Source organism: Ornithorhynchus anatinus, chromosome 2 (assembly GCF_004115215.2).
Source record: "Ornithorhynchus anatinus isolate Pmale09 chromosome 2, mOrnAna1.pri.v4, whole genome shotgun sequence".
Taxonomy (NCBI): Eukaryota; Metazoa; Chordata; class Mammalia; order Monotremata; family Ornithorhynchidae; genus Ornithorhynchus; species Ornithorhynchus anatinus.
Genome location: NC_041729.1, coordinates 21,305,979 through 21,325,349, shown reverse-complemented (window position 1 = coordinate 21,325,349; position 19,371 = coordinate 21,305,979). Strand labels below are relative to the sequence as shown.

General features: G+C 51.2%; 1 protein-coding gene across 8 annotated transcripts in view; it reads left to right on the top strand.

Annotated features, from left to right (window-relative positions):
* OSBP2 (oxysterol binding protein 2) overlaps positions 1-19,011 on the top strand; it is a 319,410-nt gene extending 300,399 nt beyond the window's left edge. For all 8 annotated transcript variants that reach the window (XM_029055253.2, XM_029055237.2, XM_029055229.2 and 5 more), the window contains 6 exons: positions 2,709-2,829; positions 6,932-7,035; positions 7,779-7,874; positions 8,208-8,392; positions 13,190-13,410; positions 14,560-19,011. In XM_029055253.2, coding sequence (XP_028911086.1) covers positions 2,709-2,829; positions 6,932-7,035; positions 7,779-7,874; positions 8,208-8,392; positions 13,190-13,410; positions 14,560-14,702 — 870 coding nt within the window. In that variant the 3' untranslated portion in view covers positions 14,703-19,011. The remainder of the gene's footprint in view (positions 1-2,708; positions 2,830-6,931; positions 7,036-7,778; positions 7,875-8,207; positions 8,393-13,189; positions 13,411-14,559) is intronic.
* Positions 19,012-19,371: the final 360 nt, after the last annotated feature.

The following is a 19,371-nucleotide window of genomic DNA, read 5'->3' as shown; positions in this document are numbered from 1 at the left end:
CTGAGCCTTGGGCAGCCCAGCCCTGCAGTGTGGCTGTCACCCTATGGCCTCCTGGCTTCCTAAAAGGATTTGGCCCTGAGCGACTGAGCACAGATAGCCGGGGCCCTCCCCGAAGGTTGGAAGTGCTTCTTCCAACCGTAGTAGCGAAATTGTTTCTTACGGTCTTGTTCCTGGTTCCCACTAATAAGTCGAGGAACAGAGGGGAGAGAGTGGGAGAAGGGGCAGGAAAGGCTCAGCTCATTGCCTGGCCCTCATCTCAGCCCCGTTGCTCCCTCCGTCCTCCCTGTGCCTGCTGCTGCTGCAAGTCTCTATCCATTTGACCACGTTTGAGCTTCTTGTTGCGGCTCAGAAGGGAGAGCTGGGACCCGCAAGTCTGGCCAAGTCCAGAGTGGTCTGCTTACTGGTTATAGAGAAGCAGTGTGGCTCAGTGGAAAGAGCCTGGGCTTTGGAGTCAGAGGTCATGGGTTCGACTCCCGGATCTGCCACTTGTCAGCTGTGTGACTGTGGGCGAGTCACTTCACTTCTCTGTGCCTCAGTTCCCTCATCTGTATAATGGGGATTAACTGTGAGCCTCACGTGGGACAACCTGATTACCCTGTATCTCCCCCAGCGCTTAGAACAGTGCTCTGCACATAGTAAGCGCTTAACAAATACCAACATTATTATTATACGTCTCAACCCTCCCTTCTTCCTGGAGCTCCTATCCCCTTCATATCCAGCAGACCACTGCTCTTCAGGGCTCTTCTGAAATCCCATTTCTTCCAGGAGGCCTCCCCTGATTAACATTCTCTCCCCACCCTCAGTTTCCAATTAAGGACTTGGGAATCACCTAAGCACCTTTTTTATTTTATTTTATGGAATTAGTAAAACGCTTACTGTGTACCAAGCCCTGTACTAAGCCCCGGGGAAGACACAAGATAATCAGGTCAGTTACAGTCTATATACCAAATAGGGCTTAAAGTCTTAATCCCTCAAAGATGAAGTAGCTGAGGCACAGAGAAGTAAAGTGATTTGCCCAAGGTCACACAGCAGACAAGTGGCAAATCCAGGAATTAGAACCCAGGTCGTTGTGACTTTCAGACCTGTGCTCTAGCCAGTAGGCCACATTGCAGTGAGTACTCACAGCTCTGACCACTCCCCCTACCCTCCCCCCATAACACTTAGCCATATATCTTCAGACACTATGGCAACCTTATACCTGAAGTGTCTTCCCCACTAGACTCTGAATTCCTTTAGGGTAGAGATCATGTCTACTAATCCAATTTTACTCATCCAACCACTTAGTACAGTGTGGGGCCACAGTAGGTGCTAATCAAATACTATTGCTTGATAGATTTGTACCATGCACTGTGACCCTTGGGGTATTGATCGCCCAGGGATGCAAGCATGTGCCCAGAGACCAGTGTGTCTCTGGAATGTTGCTCTGGCCTGTTTCCCCGAGGCACCAACCAGGCTCTGGGAACAGGTTTCCCCTGCTTCCTTGGAGGTGGCACGGTGCTCCCAGGCTCTGTGAGATCTGACTATCCAACAGGAGATCATTCGGGTCAGTCTTGAGGGAAGAAATCCCCAAGTGGGACTTGAGAAGAAGTGTGACTGACCTAGGAAGGCTGCCTTGCTGAGGCCCGCCCCTCTCCCTCCCCTGCCAAGGTAGGGCAAGTCAGGCTTCCCCTGCCTGAACCTTCGACTCCTCAAACTGGCCCACACTGGCCACACTGGCCCACACTGGCCCAGCGTTCCTGAGATCCCAATCTCTGCTGAGTTGCTGAGAGGGAGAAGGAGCGGCATCTAGGAATTGCCTTAATCAGGGATTCGGTGGCAACAGCATTTACAACACTGAACTTTAAAGCAGTCACATTTGTTTTAATAAATCAACATTTTGGCATAATCAGCAATTTTGTAATGCACTTTAATCAAACCCTATAATTAGAATGCCTAATCACAGATCCCAGTATCTACAAGTGCTTAAAGCACAGATTAGATTTTATGTGTTGGGGGTGGGGGGCGCTAAATCGCTCAGTGAATTAATGGCAGCTAGCAGGGCCCAGCCTATTCCGTTCATCCTTCAAATTAGGCAAGATCCCTAACAAGAGAGAAGGCGGCAGCTGAAGAATTTTGGGGTTACAGGAGCTGAGAAAACTTTAAAAGCTAAAGAGTATGGAGTTTGCTGAGGGTATAGACAGACTCCTTAGTATTGGCTTCAATTTATCTCAGTGACTTTGTTGTTTTAGTTTGGAATTTATTTCAGAGATCATACTTACTCCCCCTACTGTGCTCTCCCAAACATTTAGTGCAGTGCCCTGCAAGCAGCAAACCCTCAGTATACCATTGACTGATGAATTGATTATTCATGCTGCTTATCTTAGAGTGGAAATTCCTAGAAACCAGGATTGGGGACTTTTAACTCATTCTGTTCAGTGCCACATGCAGAATAATTTTTAATAAATGCTAATTAGTAAGCACTGAATAAATATCACAGTATTGTTGTTGTTTATAATAATAATTGTTACTTCTCCTAAGATTTATGGGTGGTTTGCATGCTGCCTTGGAAGAAATAAGAGAGTTGATGGTTACTGTGCCTACAGAGCCCTTCGGGCCCAGAGGGGAGAGGGGCAGACACCCTGATTGTCCAGGTTGGAGTCAGCGTTTTGTGGGTTCTGGGTGGCTTTGCCGGGCTGACGTATGATGCCGTGCCCATTGCTGTCCTGCAGGTGAGCCACCACCCACCTGCAGCCGCTCACCACGTCTACTCCAAGCATGGCTGGACCCTTTGGCAGGAAATTACCATCGCCAGCAAGTTCCGGGGCAAATACCTCTCCATCATGCCATTAGGTGAGTGAGTGAGAAGGGGAGAGAGAGAGAGGTGGTGTGGTGGGTGGGGGGACAGGAGAGGAGAGGGGGAAGCTGGTGTTAGGGGCTGCTGAATTTTCAGAGCTCTTCCCAGCAGAGGGGCTCGGTGCGGGGTGCAGGGAAGGGACATTGTCACTTGGCCGCACATCCCCAGCCCAGAATTTGGACCCTCCAGCTACTGCATAATAATAATAACGATAATAATACTAATAAAGCTATTTGTTAAGCGTTTAGTAGGTGCCAAGCACTGTAAGTTCATTGTGGGCAGGGAATGTCTGTTTATTGTTGTACTGTACTCTCCCAAGTGCTTAGTACAGTGCTCTGCACACAGTAATTGCTCAGTAAATACAGCTGACTGACTAACTGTACTAAGCTCTGGGGCAGACACAAGATAATCAGATTGGACATAGTCCCCGTTCCACATGGAGCTCCCAGTCTTATGTAAGAGCCTAGAACAGGTGTTGAATCCCTGTTTTACAGATGAAGTCACTGAGGCAGAGAGAAGTGACTGGCCCAAGGTCACACAGCAGATGAGTCATGGACACCCTCCTGCAAAAGTCAGAATATCTGATGCCCTTAGCCTTGGGGTCAGAGGCAGGACCTTCTTCCCCGTGAAGAGGAATAATTTCTACTGACTTTTCTGCCCATGTCAGGAGACATACTCCTTGTCTTGGTCATCTCCTTCTGTTTTCCTCATCCTATGCCCCTGTCCTGCTCTATCTTCCCTTTCCAGCCCCCAGAATAGTCTGCATCAGCTGTTCTCTTGGGGAAGTCAGACACACCACCCAGCTTCCATTCCCAGCTGTAACAGCTGGAGCATAATTCTGACTGGTTTAGGTAGGAGAGGCAAAGAGGGAGAAGAATGTGGGAAGCAGTGTGGTCTATCAATAAATCAATTGATCATATTTATTGAGTGCTTCCTGTGTGCAGAGTACTTGACAAAGCGCTTGGGAGAGTACAATAGAACAATATAACAGACACATTCCCTGCCCAAAAAGTACAGACCTGGGAGTTGGAAGTTCTAACTGGTTCTAATTCTGGTTCCTCCGCTCATCCAGTGCATGACCTGGGGCAAGTCACTCAACTTTTCTGGGACTCAGTTTCCTCATCTGCAAAATGAGGTTTAGTACCTGTTCTTTCTCCTCCATAGAGAGAGAGCCTCATGTGGGCCAAGATCTGTGTCCAACCTGATTATCTTGTATTTATCACAGGGTTTAGTACAGTGCTTGGCACATGCTAAGCACTTAAATTATTATTATTATCTGGCAATAGCTGGAGGGTACAGTAGGATCAAGGGATTTTTTTTTCAGGATTTTGGGGGATGTTCAGCATACTTTAAGTAAAGGAAAGAAACCAAGACAAAGTCAGAGGTTGAAATAACAGTAAGAAGGAGCGAAGGAGGACTCTAGGTGGAAGAGTGACTGAGGGAGAAGCTGTAGTCTTGTCTGGCTAATGAAAGGGCAGCAATGTTACACAAAAGGTTAGTTTAAAGCATCAGAGGTCAACTGCATTGGAATTTCTGCCGATATGGATCTGGTCCCCAGGGGCAGGAGCTGAAGAGGCAGAGTGGGAATGATCCAGGGTCAGAGGTTGGTGGGTCTACTGCTTCAGGAAGAAGGCACAGAATTGAGAGTGCTGGACGGGCCACTCGGGAAGGAAGTGACCCTCTTGTTTAGGGAGTGGGTGGCCGCTTGGTTGATGTCAAGAGAGGGAGTTCAGAGGCTGGAGATCGTAAGCTAGGAGGTTGAGGTCTGGAAGTGATCATGGAGAGCTGGCCGGGTGGGGGATTGAGTTTGTGGCATCAGCAACCGGGAGGAGTAGCCACTGCTGTCCAGGGTGGTATGTATCGGTGTGTGTCAGCTGGTCAGTCAGTTGTATTTATTGAGCGCTTAGGTGTAGAGCACTCTACTAAGCGCTTGGGAGAGTACAATACAACAATGAACAGCACATTCCCTGCCCACAATTAGCTTATAGTCTAGAAGGGAGTGTGGGCAATGGGGGTGTCTAGTCACAGGTCAGCAGAGCCGAGTAGAATGTGGAGCTGGGAAATCAGAAGGGTCTTCAACGAGGATATCGAAGTCTCCCAAAATCACTGCAGATGAAAGGAAGGTGGGGAGGAAGGTGAGAGAAGCACTCAACTGGCCCAGAAACAGGGGTGACCCTGATCCCACCTCTGGCCTGGACCCCAGACAAAGTTTCCAGTCGTTTCTTACCTTCCCTGGGTGCCCATCGGCCCAGCCCTAGCCATGAACCTATGTGAAGTGGAGCGCCAGATGAATTTCTCTAGATTCACCACAGTTTGAAGTTGGAAGATGTCAGCTGGGGGAAAAGCTGAGAACCCTGCTTCCAGGAAGCATGGTTCAGCATCATAAGAAAAAAAGGTCCGCTTCCAAATAATTCTAACTGAGACAGACACTCCAGCACTTATTCTTTTACCAGTGCTCTGTTCCAGACTGCCCCACCTTAGTTCCCCACAGCGGAGTCCCTGCCCCCGTCCTGCAAGCAGAAAACCAGGGGGTGGGGAGGCCACAGAGACGGTGGCAGGGGGTGGGCAAGGCCACAGAGTTGGGGGAAATGCCGCAAGCCGGGGGTCCACCTGTCACCATGTTGAAAGATGCGGCCACTTTGCCATCCAAGCTCCAACGCAGCATTTTGTCAGGGCTCTGCTTTGGCTTCAGGCAAGCTTTCTCACTGTCTAGTGACGCATTTGGCTGGAGACTTGAAAGGAATTTCTGGCAAGAAGTGGGCTTTCCAAGAAAGGTTTTATCACCTCAAAGACACAATCAGTGGTGACTCATCCCGCGTGGGCTGTTCCCCATCCCAGAGAGTTGAATGTGTGCCAGTAGCCAGATCCACATGGGTCTGGGGGCCTGACCTAGTTCTGGGAGCACCTGATGGGAGTCGTTGCTTGGCATCCAGAGAGTTGGATATTGGCGAGGCCTGCCAGGTGCCAGGCGAGATATCAGGTGAAGTGTCTGGGTTCTCTCCACCCCGGGTCCTGCCTGGGGGTCTTCACCTTCCTCTCTCGGCTTCCGTCTACCTCGGCCTTGATGTGATGCACCCTGAGGTGGATGTCATTGAATATAGCTTTGCAGATTGGATTTTTAAAAATGCCTTGGGTCTGCAGTCTTAGAGGGGACGTGCTTGCTGTCTGTCTATGAACAAGGGTCAGGAGACTCAAGGAGTTCAAGAACCCTGCAGTTCTGTGTTACTAGTTCAGGGTTTCATTAGAAGGGCTCCCCTCGGGCCTGGGCATAGGGTTTTGGTGATCACAGACCTCCTGGAATGCTTACTCACTGACGACTTGCAGGGAGATTGCTGGAATTTCTAATGAGAGTGAGGATCATTGACTCGCCTAAAACCGCCTCCCGCCAACCCTGGTTCCCGGCATTGAAATACAAACACGGCTGAGTGGGTAGAGCGTGATCCTGGGAGTGAGAAGGACCTGGGTTCTAGTGCTGGCTCCACCACTTGTCTGCTGTGTGACCTTGGACAAGTCACTTCACTTCTCTGGGCCTCAGTTACCTCATCTGTAAAATGGGGGTTAAGGTAGTGAACCCCATGTGGGACATGGACTGTGTCCAACCTGATTAACCTGTATCTCTCCCATTGCATACTACAGTGCCTGGTCCATAGTAAGCACTTATCAAATGCCATTAAAAGAAAAAAAAAACAACACTCTGGCATCTGGCCCCTGCCCTTGCCATTGTCCGAGCTAAGTATTGCATGGGGGCCTAACCACCTCTGCCCACAGATTTAGCGTGCCTGCAGGAAACTTCCTATTTAAAAATGGAAAATCCTACTTTCCTGGGAGGTGGAGGGATAGGGGAGCCCTCTAATGACCTTCCTTCTAGACTGTAAGCTCGTTATGGACAGGGAATATGTCCGCTAATTCTGTTGTATTCATACTCTCCCAAGTGCTTAGTACAGTGCTCTGTACAAATACCATTGATTGATTGATTCCTGGATCACTGGGAAGATCCCAGAGTGGGAGGAAAAGGGGGAGGAAGAGGAAATTGGAAAACGCCATTCCTCCTTCGTGGTGGGAAGAGGCCCTCTGGGATCCACGACCCTTCTCTTCCAGGTGCCATTCATTTAGAGTTCTCGTCAAGTGGGAATCACTACATTTGGAGGAAGGGCACTTCCACTGTGCATAACATCATCGTGGGCAAGCTCTGGATCGACCAGGTCAGTGACCTCTCCCTCACCCATCTCCCACAAGTCATTAGTAGGTGTGAGCCCTGTAGGAAGCACAGCTGGCCCGCTTCACCGAGGGCCCAGGGAGATGGGCCTCCAGGCCAGAGTCCTGCCCGGTTTCAAGGGAACATGTCTCCTGCCCAAGGTTCTGCCAGGTCCCAGGGCATGGGCTTTCAATTTGGGGCCCTGGCCAGTTGCAAGGGGAGGGACCTCCTGCCGGGCACCTGCCCACAACCTTTCTCTGACTCATTCGGGCCTTTCAATGTCCCCAGGACACTGAATCCATTGCTGTCTGTGTGTGTCCCCCTTTTAGACTGTGAGCCCGTTATTGGCCAGGGATTGTCTCTATCTTTTGCCGAATTGTACATTCCAAGAGCTTAGTACAGTGCTCTGCACACAGTAAGCGTTCAATGAATACGATTGAATGAATGAATGAAGAAGAGCCAGGAGATGACCCTGGGGATGGCCCGGCCCAGAACTCTGCTCAGCTGGTCCAAAGCCCCTGCTGCGGAACCTTGATGCCAACACTGTCACCTGGACAGGGGGCTGACATGCTCTGCTAAGCCCCAAGCCAGTTTGTCCCTTCCCACCGGGCTGGCTCGGCTGGGGAGCCCGCTGGCCAAGTGAGCCTCTGGACACAAGGCTCATGTAGGAAAGTCCTCAGGAACCAAACCACTAGGCTCTTCCTCCTATCTGGAAAACCATCATCTCTCTCCATTCCTCTGTTCCCACAGTCCGGGGACATAGAGATCGTCAACCATAAGACGAAGGATAAATGCCAGCTGAAATTCACACCCTACAGCTACTTCTCAAAAGATTCTGCCCGCAAGGTACCGTGCTTGGTGGCATTCTGAGAGGGTTTGGATGGGAAACTGGGTGGACGGACGGGCAGCCAGGCAGACTCTGGGATGGTCTGGGTCGGCAGGAGGGCTAGAGTATTGGGGTTCCCTCCCAGAGGTCGACTGGGCTTGAATGAGCACTAGGTGAGGATGCTCCCGGCTGCCCCAGCTGATGGAAGCTGACCTACTCCTACCCCTGACACTGAGCACCGGCGCCGACTCCCTCGGGACCCATCCTCACCGAGCTGCCCAGCGACCGAGGTCCGCAGCCTCACCGCCCCCTCACAGCCCACTGAGGGGGCGGCGCGGTGTGGCTATCCCCAGGTGAGCGGCGTAGTGGCCGACGGCTCCGGCAAGGCCCATTACGTCATGTCGGGCTCGTGGGACGAGAAGATGGAGTGCTCCAAGATCGTGCACAGCAGCCAGAGTCGCACCAACGTGGAAGGCAAGCAGAAGACCGTCTACCAGACGTTGCCAGCCAAGGTCCTGTGGAAGAAATACCCTCTGCCGTGAGTGTCTTCCGCCGGGATGGGCGTGCCCTGCCTAGGTCCAGCTTCGCCTGGGACTCACCCTGGTGGTCACAGTGCTAACTAGGCCAGCAAGGTAGAGAGTGTTGACGACGTCGATGACGATGGTGATGAAGTGTCTTTTAGTTGTTACAGTGTACTCTCCCAAGTGCTTAGCACAGTGCTTTGCACACAGTAGACGCTCAATAAATACGATTGAATGAAGGAATGATGATGAATCTGTGTGCTCGGCCAACCCCAGCTGTAGGCCAGTGCAGGCAGTCCCCTCCCCGACCGCTCCTTGCACCTCCCTGAATGCACAAGGAAGGACTCAGGGACACTGGTGTAGCACCATCCCGGAGGATTCTGGGACAAAGGGTCAGACCTCATTAAACCACCTGAGCAAACCTGCTTTTGGAATGGCTGAACTCCCAGGGGGTTCTGGGAACCAGCCCCCAGTCAGCTCAACCAGGGTTCAGGTACCTCAGAGAGCCATCAGGCCCACTCACCCCAAATCAAGACCTGGGTTCTAATTCTGGCTCCACACGTCTGCTGTGTGACCTTGGGCAAGTCATTTCACTTCTCTATGCCTCAGTTCCCTCATGTAAAATGGGGGCTAAGATTGTGAACTATAGTGGGACAGGGACTGTGTCCAACCTGATTATCTTGTATCCCAGCACTTAGTACAGTGCCTAGCACGTAGTAAGCGCTTAACAAATATCACAAAAAAAAACAAAAATGCAGACAACTGAGTCCAGCCAGCTTCCCGGGCCATAAGGCTGAGGGGAGACCCTGAACCTTGTGAGGGCCCCCCCCCCATCCTCCTCGGGGTCATGGCCCCAAGACTCGACCTTAGTGGTCCTCTGTCCCAGCCCTGCCTGGGTGGGGCCAGGCCCTGGGAGGGACGGGGGCCAGGCCTGGCAAGCGACAGAGGGCCCCGGGAAGACTGCCCCTGAGGGGACAGTTCTGCCCTGCAGTTGAGGGAACAAACTCAATCCCCCCAAGCTCTGGGCAACCTTCTCAGCCTGACTGCGGGAAGGCGGAGTACTGCTGAGCGGCCGAGTCATGACTGGGATGGCTTGAGGCTGACTGGGACCCATGTCACTTACCTGGGCTTCTTTCTCCCGGTCTTAGGGCCGGTTCCCAGGAAGGGTGAGGGGTAAAGCAGGAAGAAAAACCCCAGGGAGTGGTCCTGGAGCTGCTGCCAAAGCAGAGGATTTCCCCTGAGAGGCAACTGCTCCCGTAGCCTGTGGCCACCAACAGAGCTGGCACAGCCCACGGGGCCTAGGTACAGGTCAGGAAAGGGGGACTTAAAAAAATGGAGAGTTGGAGATGAAGGGGGAAGATATGAAAAGAAAGAGGGCCTCCTGATGGTCAGTGTTAAAAATTGCCTCAGATGCTACTTGGGAGCCATCCAAGGGTTTTTTTGGTAGTTGTTTTTTGTCTTCGTTTTTGTTTTTATGGTATTTGTTAAGCGCTTTCTGTGGGCTAGGTAGTGTACTAAGTGCTGGGGAAGATACATGCTAATCAGGTCGGACACAATCCATGTCCTACATGGGGCTCACGGAATTAGTCCCCATTTTATAGCTGAAGTAACTGAAACACAGAAAAGCCAAATGATTTGCCTGTGGTCATACAGCAGGCAAGTGGCAGAGCCGGAATTAGAATCCAGGTCTTTCTGATTCCTAGGTGTGGTCTTTCCATTAGGCCACACTTCTTCTCAAAGGCTGGCTTTGCCATCTACAGATCAACAGTAAGCTAACTGGGAAAATGCAGCAGAGTTCGTACATACGATCCCTGTCCACAAGGAGCTTTCAGTCTATAGTCAAACAATCTAAAGTGTTTATTGAGTACTACTTTGTGCAACATACTGTACTAGGTGCTTGGAGGAGTACACTAGAGTTAGAAGACATAACCCCTGAGCCCAAGGAGCTTACAATCTGGTAGGGGAGACAAATGTGAAAATAAATTACCAAGAGGAGGAAATAGAGTATAAAAATATGTATATCAGTACTAAGGTTGGTGGGGGTGTGGAAATGTGTGAATAACCAAGTGCTTAGGTGTCACGGAAATACTGAAATGGCAGCAGGGGAGAGGGCATAAGGTAGGGAAATGAAAAATGAATCAGAGAAGGCCTCCTGGAGTTGTGATTTCTGGGGAGCTTCAAAAATAGAGCAGTGGTCTGCCAGATGGGAAGTGGGAGGGAATTCCAGGCAGGCAGGGAGGGTGGGTAGGAGCAAGAGATTGGCAGTGAGAAGGACTAGACCAGGGCACCGAGAGTAGGTTAGTTGGAGAACAACCAAGTGTGTGAGCTGGGGTGTAATGGAAGAAGAGAGTGGATAAGTAGAGGGGAGAGAACTGTTGGAATGCCTTAAGGCTAGTGATCGTACTTAGAGAATCAAGGATCCGTATGGACTTGATAAAAGATAAAAGAACCAAAAGGATCTTGGAAAAATTAATCTAAGGGTAATGGGTATTGTAAAAATGTCAAGATTATTAACTACAGTATTAAGCATTTTCTAATGTGCCGGGCACTGGAGTAGATAGAGGGCTTCAGAATAGTGGGAAATTTTAAGAGTTTTAGAGTATGAGCAGAAGGACGGATGAAGCCAGCAAGTTTAAAAAAAAGGGTAACTCGGTGCATCAAGGAAAATCAGGATTGGGAGGTGACAAATGTCCTCAAGAGACTGTGAGCCCGTCTTTTAGACTGTGAGCCCGTTGTTGGGTCGGGATTGGCTATTTGTTGCTGAATTGTGCTTTCCAAGCACTTAGTACACAGTAAGTGCTCCGCACACAGTAAGTGCTCAATAAATACGATTGAATGAATGAATCAGGAATTTCTGCTTGATATGTAGAAAAATGGGCAACCATTGGAGGTTTTGGAGATACATAACACAGAACAGGTACTAGAAAATTAGTCCAGACAATAGAGTGAAGTATGGACTGGAGAGGGAAGAGACTGGAGACAGGGAGACCAGTGAGGAGGTTGATGCAGTAGTATAGGACGGATATGAGAAGGGCCGGGACCAGCATGTGGCCATTTGGATAGAGAGGAAGGGGAGGATGCTGGAAAGGTTGTGGAGGAAGAACTGGTACGATTTGATGACAAACTGAGTGTTGGGCTTAAAAGAGAGGGACAAGTCAAAAATAACGCCAAGGTGATAGGCTCAAAAGCCAGGCAAGGTAGTGGCATGGTTAAAGTGGTGGGCTTGAAGTCTAGGAAAGGATTTGGGTGGGTAGATGAGAAGTTCAATTTTGGACATATTGAGAAGCCACATATCAAGAAGCGTAATGAGAAGCAGCATGGCCTAATGGAAAGAGCCCAGGCCTGGGAGTCAGAGGACCCGATTCTAAGCCCAGCTCTGCCAAATTTATTCATTCATTCATTCAGTCGTATTTATTGAGCACTTACTGTGTGCAGAACACTGTACTAAGCACTTGGGATAGTTCAATATAGCAGTAAAGAGAGACTATCCCTGCCCAGAAAGAGCTCCAGACTAGAGGAGGGGGAAAAGACATCAATACAAGTAAACAGACATCAATATTAATAAAATTACAGATATATACATAAGTGCTTTGGGGAGGGGAGAAAAGCAAAGGGAGCAAGTCAAGGTGATGCAGAAGGGAGTGGGAGATGAGGAAAAGTGGGGCTTAGTCTGGGAAGTCCTCTTGGATGAGATGTGCCTTCAGTAAGACTCTGAAGCAGGGGAGAGTAATTATCTGGCAGATTTGAGAAGGGAGGGTGTTTCAGGCCAGCGGTAGGATATGGGCCAAGGGTCGGCGGCGAGACAGGCGAGATAGAGGCACAGTGAGAAGGTTAGCACCAGAAGACCCAAGTGTGCAGGCTGGTTGTAGGAGAGAAGTGAGGTGAGGTAGGAGAGGGCAAGGTGATGGAGAGCTTTAAAGCCAGTGGTGAGGAGTTTTTGTTTGATACGGAGGTGGATAGGCAACCACTGGAGATTTTGAGGAGTGTAAATGTCCTGAACATTTACATCCATGTAGAGATAAGATGGAGGCATGAGGAGATGCAAGATTGCAGAGGAGAAAGGTTGAGAATAGTGAAGTAGTTTTGGAAGTCATCCACATAGAGGTGGTGGTTTAGGCCATGGGAATAGATGAGATCTCCAAAGGAGTGAGTGTAGATTGAGAAGAGAAGGGAACCCAGAACCAAGCCTTGAGGGACATCCACAGATAGGGGGGCCAGAGACAGCAGATGAACTAGTGGAAGATATGGAGAATGAGCAGCTGGGGAGTTAGGAGGAGAACCAGGAGAAAACTGTCTGGAAAACCAAAGTTAGATAGTATTTCCAGGCAAAGAGCATTGTCCACATTGTTGAAGGCAGCCGAGGAGGATTAAGATGGAGTAAAGACATTTAGATTACACTTAGATTTGGCCAGAAAGAAACCATTGGTGACCTTGAAGAGAACAATCTCAGAGGAATAATGGTAATTGCGGTATCTGGGGCTCCCGGTCCTATTAGGAGGGAGTATTGAGTCCCCACTTTACAGATGAGGAACTGAGACACAGAGAAGTTGTGACTTGCCCAAGTTCCCACAGCAGGGAAGTGACCAAGCCAGGATTAGAACCCGTGTCCTCTGACTCCCGGGCCTGACTCTTTCCCCTGGGCCTCACTGGGCATGAGCCAGAGACTCTAACTTCAGCAAGAAGGGCTTCCCAGAACAGAGCTGATTAGCTCATTGGACAGCGAGGGAGAGACCCCCATCAGAGAGACTTCTTAAGGGATCAGAAGAATTCTGCACAGGAACTCCACTCATCTGACTCCCCACCTTCCCTTTCAGGGAGAACGCGGAGAACATGTACCATTTCTCTGAGTTGGCCCTGACCCTCAACGAGTCTGAGGTCGGGGTGGCCCCCACGGACAGCAGGATGCGACCCGACCAGCGACTGATGGAGAACGGCCAGTGGGATGAAGCCAACGTGGAGAAGCAGAGGCTGGAGGAGAAGCAGAGGCTCGTGCGCCGTAAGCGGGAGTCGGACGCCATGGAGGCGCTGGAGGGAGGTGAGCTGGGCTCGAGATCTGGGGTGGTCCCCTTTGCAGAGGCTGGGGGGAGGCTCCAGCGAGGACAAGAGGGAAGAGCAAGAGGAGGAGGAGGAAGAGGAGAAGGGCCCTGGGGATTGAAGGAGAGAATGGGCGAGAAGCCCCCCAGAAGGCAGAATCGATCCTGGGCTCACAGGGGAAGAGTGTTCCAATTGAATTCTGTCAGTCCACTTGGCCGTTCTCAAGCATTTAGTGAGTGGTGGCATTTATTGAGCAGTTACCGGTTGCTCAGTGATAGGGTAGATACAAGTTTATCAGATCAGACCAGCCACTGTCCCCTATAGGGCTCACAGTATCGTGGGGAGTGAGAACAAGTATTTTATCCCCATTTTAGACCATGAGTCCCATGTGGGACAGGGACTGTATCTAGCCCGATTAACTTGTCTCTACCCCAGGGCTTAGAACAGTGCTTGATGCACTGTAAACACTTAAATACTATAATAATTTTACCGATAAAGAAACTGAGGACCAGAGGTTGTGATTAATTAAGAGATTAATTAAGGGATTGCCCATAGTCGCACAGCAGGCCAGTGGGAGGCCAGTTCCAGTACTGGGCTCATTCACTCAATCAATGGTATTTATTGAGCACTTACTATGTGCAGAAGACTGAATTGGTAGATATGTTCACTGCCCATAATGACATTCCATTATGCCTCGCTACCTTCCCGTCCGTTTGGAGGCTCCTGATTTTCCATCCATTTGAGATACCCTGCAGGGGCCCAGAGAATCCATGGAGGAGGAAAGAACCGAAGCCGCAGGCCTGGGAGTCTAGATTCCTGGGTTCTCCCCCTGCAACTCTCTTGACTTCCAAAAAAGCCTATATGTGGCAGCCAGTCTTCGATGCACATTCTCTCTCAGCTTCTTGAGTGACCCTGCGCATAGACCCATGAGGAAATCTCACCCTCCAAATGAGGGTAAGATTCCTCGGACCGCCCACAGTGAGGAGGGGAGACTATGTCAGTAGGGCCGGAGGGGATCGGAGTGAGGGCCTCTGGGAGTGAGGGCTTCTGGGATTGAGCGGTCGCGGTGCTGCTGCCATGGCTGTCTGGCCCGAGGAGAAGCAGAAGGGAAATGGTGCCCATATCTGAGTTGTCTCTCTGCCCTCTGCAGGGAAGAACTATACTGGATACACCCCACTGTGGTTTGAAAGGAAGACGGATCCCCTGACGGGAGAGCTGGCCTGCGTTTACAAAGGGGGCTATTGGGAAGCCAAGGAAAAGCACGACTGGCACATGTGCCCGAATATCTTCTGACGGGCCCTTCCCACACCAGGCTGCCGGCCCCATGACCCTTCCCTGATCCGGGAGGGGCTCGGGGAGCAGCTCCCGGAGGGCTGGGGCAGGCCGGCTCTGAGGCCTGGGTCGCAGGGCAAAGAAATAAGCCACCCATCTACCCACAAAAAGCAAATACAGCAGACAAGCAGACCAGGGATTCACATGTATTTTTTATGCACTAATGAAATAGCATTGGAGTTTTCTTTCTTTTTTTTTCTTTTTTTAATAGTGACTTTTTTTAGCTCCTAATTAGGACTAAGGACACGTTGAGTCTGGTTATTTTAAGCCGCATATATTTATTGCCGTCAGCACTTGCTGCCAACTATTTTGACGCCTCGGCTCACGACTGTGATGCTCCGACTTCCAAAGACGCACGTGTGGCGGGGAAGAGTCCTCTGATGCACGTTTACTTTGCTCTTTCGTTTCCTCCTCGTAGCTTTCCTTAAGGGTATGCGCTCGGAAACCACAATGTCCGTCGAGACGGTGGGCTGCTCCGATGCTGTACCCAAGCGGACGGAGGCGGGTGGGCACTCCTAGGTGAGGCTGCTGCCCTTCCTAGCTCAGTGGGCTTCTCCCCCTCCGCCCCCCGATTCCCCACCAAGGCGGGGACTGATCAGCCAGGTTCCCTGGGGACCCTTTGCCGGTGACCTTTGGGGATTTTTTGGTTTGGGTTTTTTTTTTTTCAGTTGTTGGCTCAGTTTCTTTCCAGCCATGATGTTTAGTAAATATTTTTAGTACAGAACTAACCAGATAGTTTTTCCAAGTATTCTTTCTTGATGCAGCAACGTCCAAGAGAGAGCCCTGTCCTTCCACAAGAACGGGAAGCAGAAAGACTTCTCGGGGCTAAGGGGCTTACTCTGGCGAAGCTGCTGCTTTAACTTTTCCCACACAGAAGTTCCTGGCCGACTCCCGAAAACCCCAACTCCCACACCCCCACCGCACCACCAGCTCCCACCCCAGCTCTGAGAGCGCCCTGCACTTGGCATTCACATCTCCAGTTGGGAACCCGCCCTCTGTGCCTCTGCCCGAGCAGGTTGGAAGCTGGCATCAAGGCCCCCAAGCGAGCTCCTGAAGGGAAGTGACAGTGACCTATCCTGCGCTGGGCTCGGGGCTCCGGGTTTCTTCTGAGCTCTGTCTTGAGCAAGAGGCCATGGCTGTGGTTGGCCTTCCCGAAGCCCTGCATGGGCTGGTTTCCTGCCTGGGGACCCCATCCCCTTCCCATCTGTGTGCCCACCACAAGGGTGGGCCTCCGGGTCCCTACCCCGCTCGGGAGAGGAAAGCAAGTCTCTGAAGGGCCTGAGGTCAGCCGAGTCAGAAGAAGCCACTGCCTCACGAGGAGAAGGTGACTGAGCTCTAGGGCCGGCCTCTCAGCACAAGACTCGCCATGGGCCCAGGTCTGCACCTCGGCCCTCCAGGCAATAACCTGCCCCGGGGCACCCCAGACCAGGAGCTCATGGAGGCCTCTTCGGAGACCACCTGGGCCCTCTGAGGGACGAGGGGGGTGAGCGGCACCCAGTGCTTCCGCCACAGGGAGAGTTCCCACTTCCAAAGCACCAACTTTACAATAGCACAAATGTCCAGCAGTTGGTCCGTCAGGGCAAAGGGCGCCCCTGTGGATGGACTCCCACGGAGGCTCCAGCTGGACCTCTGGCACCAGTCGCTCCCCAGCGGAATGGGCTCATTCTGCCTTCAGAATCTGAGCCGGTCAGGCCCTCGGTCACCCCGGCGGTGCCACTGAGCCTTTGTCTTGTGGGAGAAATCCCTGTCCGGTTTGGGCCATCTGCTACTTGCCCACGGGCAGGGGCAGCAGAAGACCCTGAACAGAGAGTGGCTGCAGTGCTCCCCCGGCCCAGCCCCAGCTCTTCAAGGGCTCCTTGTACTCGTGCTCATGTCCCTCTGCGAGCTTGAGCAGAGAAGTGGCTCGGCAGCCAGCAGCCTACTCACATCCAGCCTCAGCTTCCCCACAACCACTGTGAATCATCACAGGCTGTGCTTGTCGGGGTGAAGTGGGGGCTTCCAGCAGATCAGATGTGGACTTCCCCCAGGCCCTACCTGGCACTCGGTCACCTTGCCTCTAGGGGCTCCTTCAGTCAGGACCGTCCTCCCACCTCCACTCCCCCAACACCCACCTCCTCCCTGTTCCCTACTGAAGCTCCGGGCGGACAAGCCGAGGGCCCCTCTCGGATCCGGTTCCAGCCTCGGCCTGGGGCATTAACCCGGTCGGGCCTTGGTCACCTCCCGGAAGACCAGTACGGAAGCCCCCGGACTCTCTGTCCCATCCCACATTCTGCCTGGTTTCCTTGTTTCTCAGGACATTTGCACTGGCCGGGGGTCCTGTCCCAGCACGGTCACTCCCCCTGGCTGCTGCTCACCCACCCAGGGCTGGGGTCCCGTTGCCCCAGCAGTGCTGGCAGGGGCACAGCCTGGGTGCTGACCAGGCTGCCCATCCAGGAAGAAACTGGTTCTGAACCATCTGGGCTCCATATGCTTGACGTCTGGATTGCGGGGGGACAGAAAGCCCATCAGCCCAGGCTCAGAGGCACTGAGTAATTTAGCATCTCTAGGGGCCCCGGCGGGAAGGCGGAGGGGAGGGGGCTTTTTTTTAGGAGACGCTTTGCTTGCCACCGTCCCCCCTGCCCCCCCTCCCCCCCCGCGACACACACACACGCACATTGTTCCAACAGCTTCCCTCCCCCAGGTTCCAAATCTCAGCCAGCACATACAATTGAAATGGGAGGAAATTTAGCAATAATGAACTTCATAGCTTGGGGAACTGGAAAATCAAAACTGCACAAGGGACACATATGCAATCAGGTTGCTGAGATCCTGGGAGTCTTTCTGATCTGATTCTTCTCATTCAGCACCTACAGTTTCTCTTCTTTACAACCAGTGTATGTATACAGTATATGTGTATATATATGTATATATACATATATATAAAAATCTTGTAAAACATAACATTAGTGATTGGATATCAGTGTGTTAACTGATTTCAGTGCAGCCTCTAATCTTTTATTTATTTGCTTCTAATTTATATATACAGTATATATAAAAAATAAATATATAGAAAATTATTTTCCTTAAATTTATATGGTACAAAAAGTGGAAAAATAATGATGACAGAGGCCTCTGTCTGAATTTTTACAGTACAATAAGTACAAAATATTTCATTCTATCTTTCAGGTAGGCTAAATCTCAGTGAACAGGAGGGTAGGAGATAAAGAAATGGCCTAGGTTATGCTTCCTTAGATTCATGACACTTCCTGGGTCTTTTCCATCTTCCAAAGGGTAAGGCAAGGCTGTCCCATCACCTGGTCTTCCCTTTTGGAAATAGACCTAGTATTCTGAAATCTTTCAGTATTCCAGCCAGTTTGCCGGGGAGAGGGGGTTGTTCCAAACAGTGACCTCCCCCGTCTCCTTCTGGGCTCAGAAGAGCAGGGAAGGAGTGGGACTGGACCTGGCTCTGGGCAGCTGGGGTGTTCTGCGCAGCTGCAGGGGATTGCCTGGGCCCGGGGCAGCCCTCTGACGTCCATAGATGCTTCCCTCCTCGCCTTGCTTCATCCCGGGTCTCCCTCGCCCCAAGACTCACCTTCCCTGGGACTGCTCCATATGAGATGGTCTGAGCTTCTTTAAGGAAAATTAAACTAGGCACCCTCTCCAGTCCTGCTGTTCTCTTTTTGGTTTGAATTTTGAAAGTTCAATACAGGGTGTTTTTTTCCCCATTCCAGGACTGACAGAGTTTTGTACCAACGGACTTGAAACACCGACGTCTAAAATGCCTTATTTTCCTCACTTCTTTGTGTCACACAAGTGTCAGCCTGAGCAGGGACCCGGTCTGTCAGTGAAATGAGATGGGACCCTAGCCCGCCTTCCATCCTGGGGGGAGTCCATTCAGTGTTGGCGACAGATTTGGAACGAGATGACAGGTGGAGCCAGGCAAGGTGGAGCGAGGCAGGTGCTCCTTTCAAACCTCGGTGCGGCAGCCACTGTCAAAGCCAGGCAGCATTCTGTACAGACCCACCAAGCTAAGCATGGGGGGGCGGCAAATAACCCTGGGGCAAAAGCAATTTTTAGGAAAGCTATTTTTAAAGTTTAAAGAAATAGCAGTAGCTTCCAAAGTCCACTTAATCAGAGCCCCATCTCCTGGCCTTTCTATTTTTCCCACAAGGTAATTTTAATGTCATTACTGTACATGTTGTTGAATGCCATTCTTTTGAACGCGATATTGTGAGTGATCGCTCTTCTCCTACCTGGTAATAAAACTTGGATTCAGGAGTTTTCAAATGCCCTGATTGGCCGTGGTGTTGCTCCTTCTGAAATGGTGGCAAGAAGTCTGGGCTGGGGGTCGGGGGGCAGCAGCAGCAGTGGGGCCACGAGGGATTTTGATGTGAGAGAAGACGCAACTGCCGCCTGAGTGCCGGAAGCTGGATGTGCCCGGGAGCTAAGACCGTCTGACCTGACGGGCATCTGCCCAGGTACAGAAAGCAGCTACAGGGTTCCAGAAGTAGAAATTGATTTGCACAACCCCTCCTCCACTCTCCGCTCTCTGGCTGGATGTGTCTCAGGCCTCCGGGCACCAGCTCAGAATAATAATAATGATTGCAGTATTTAAGTACTTACTATGTACTAAAGGCTGAGGTGGATACAA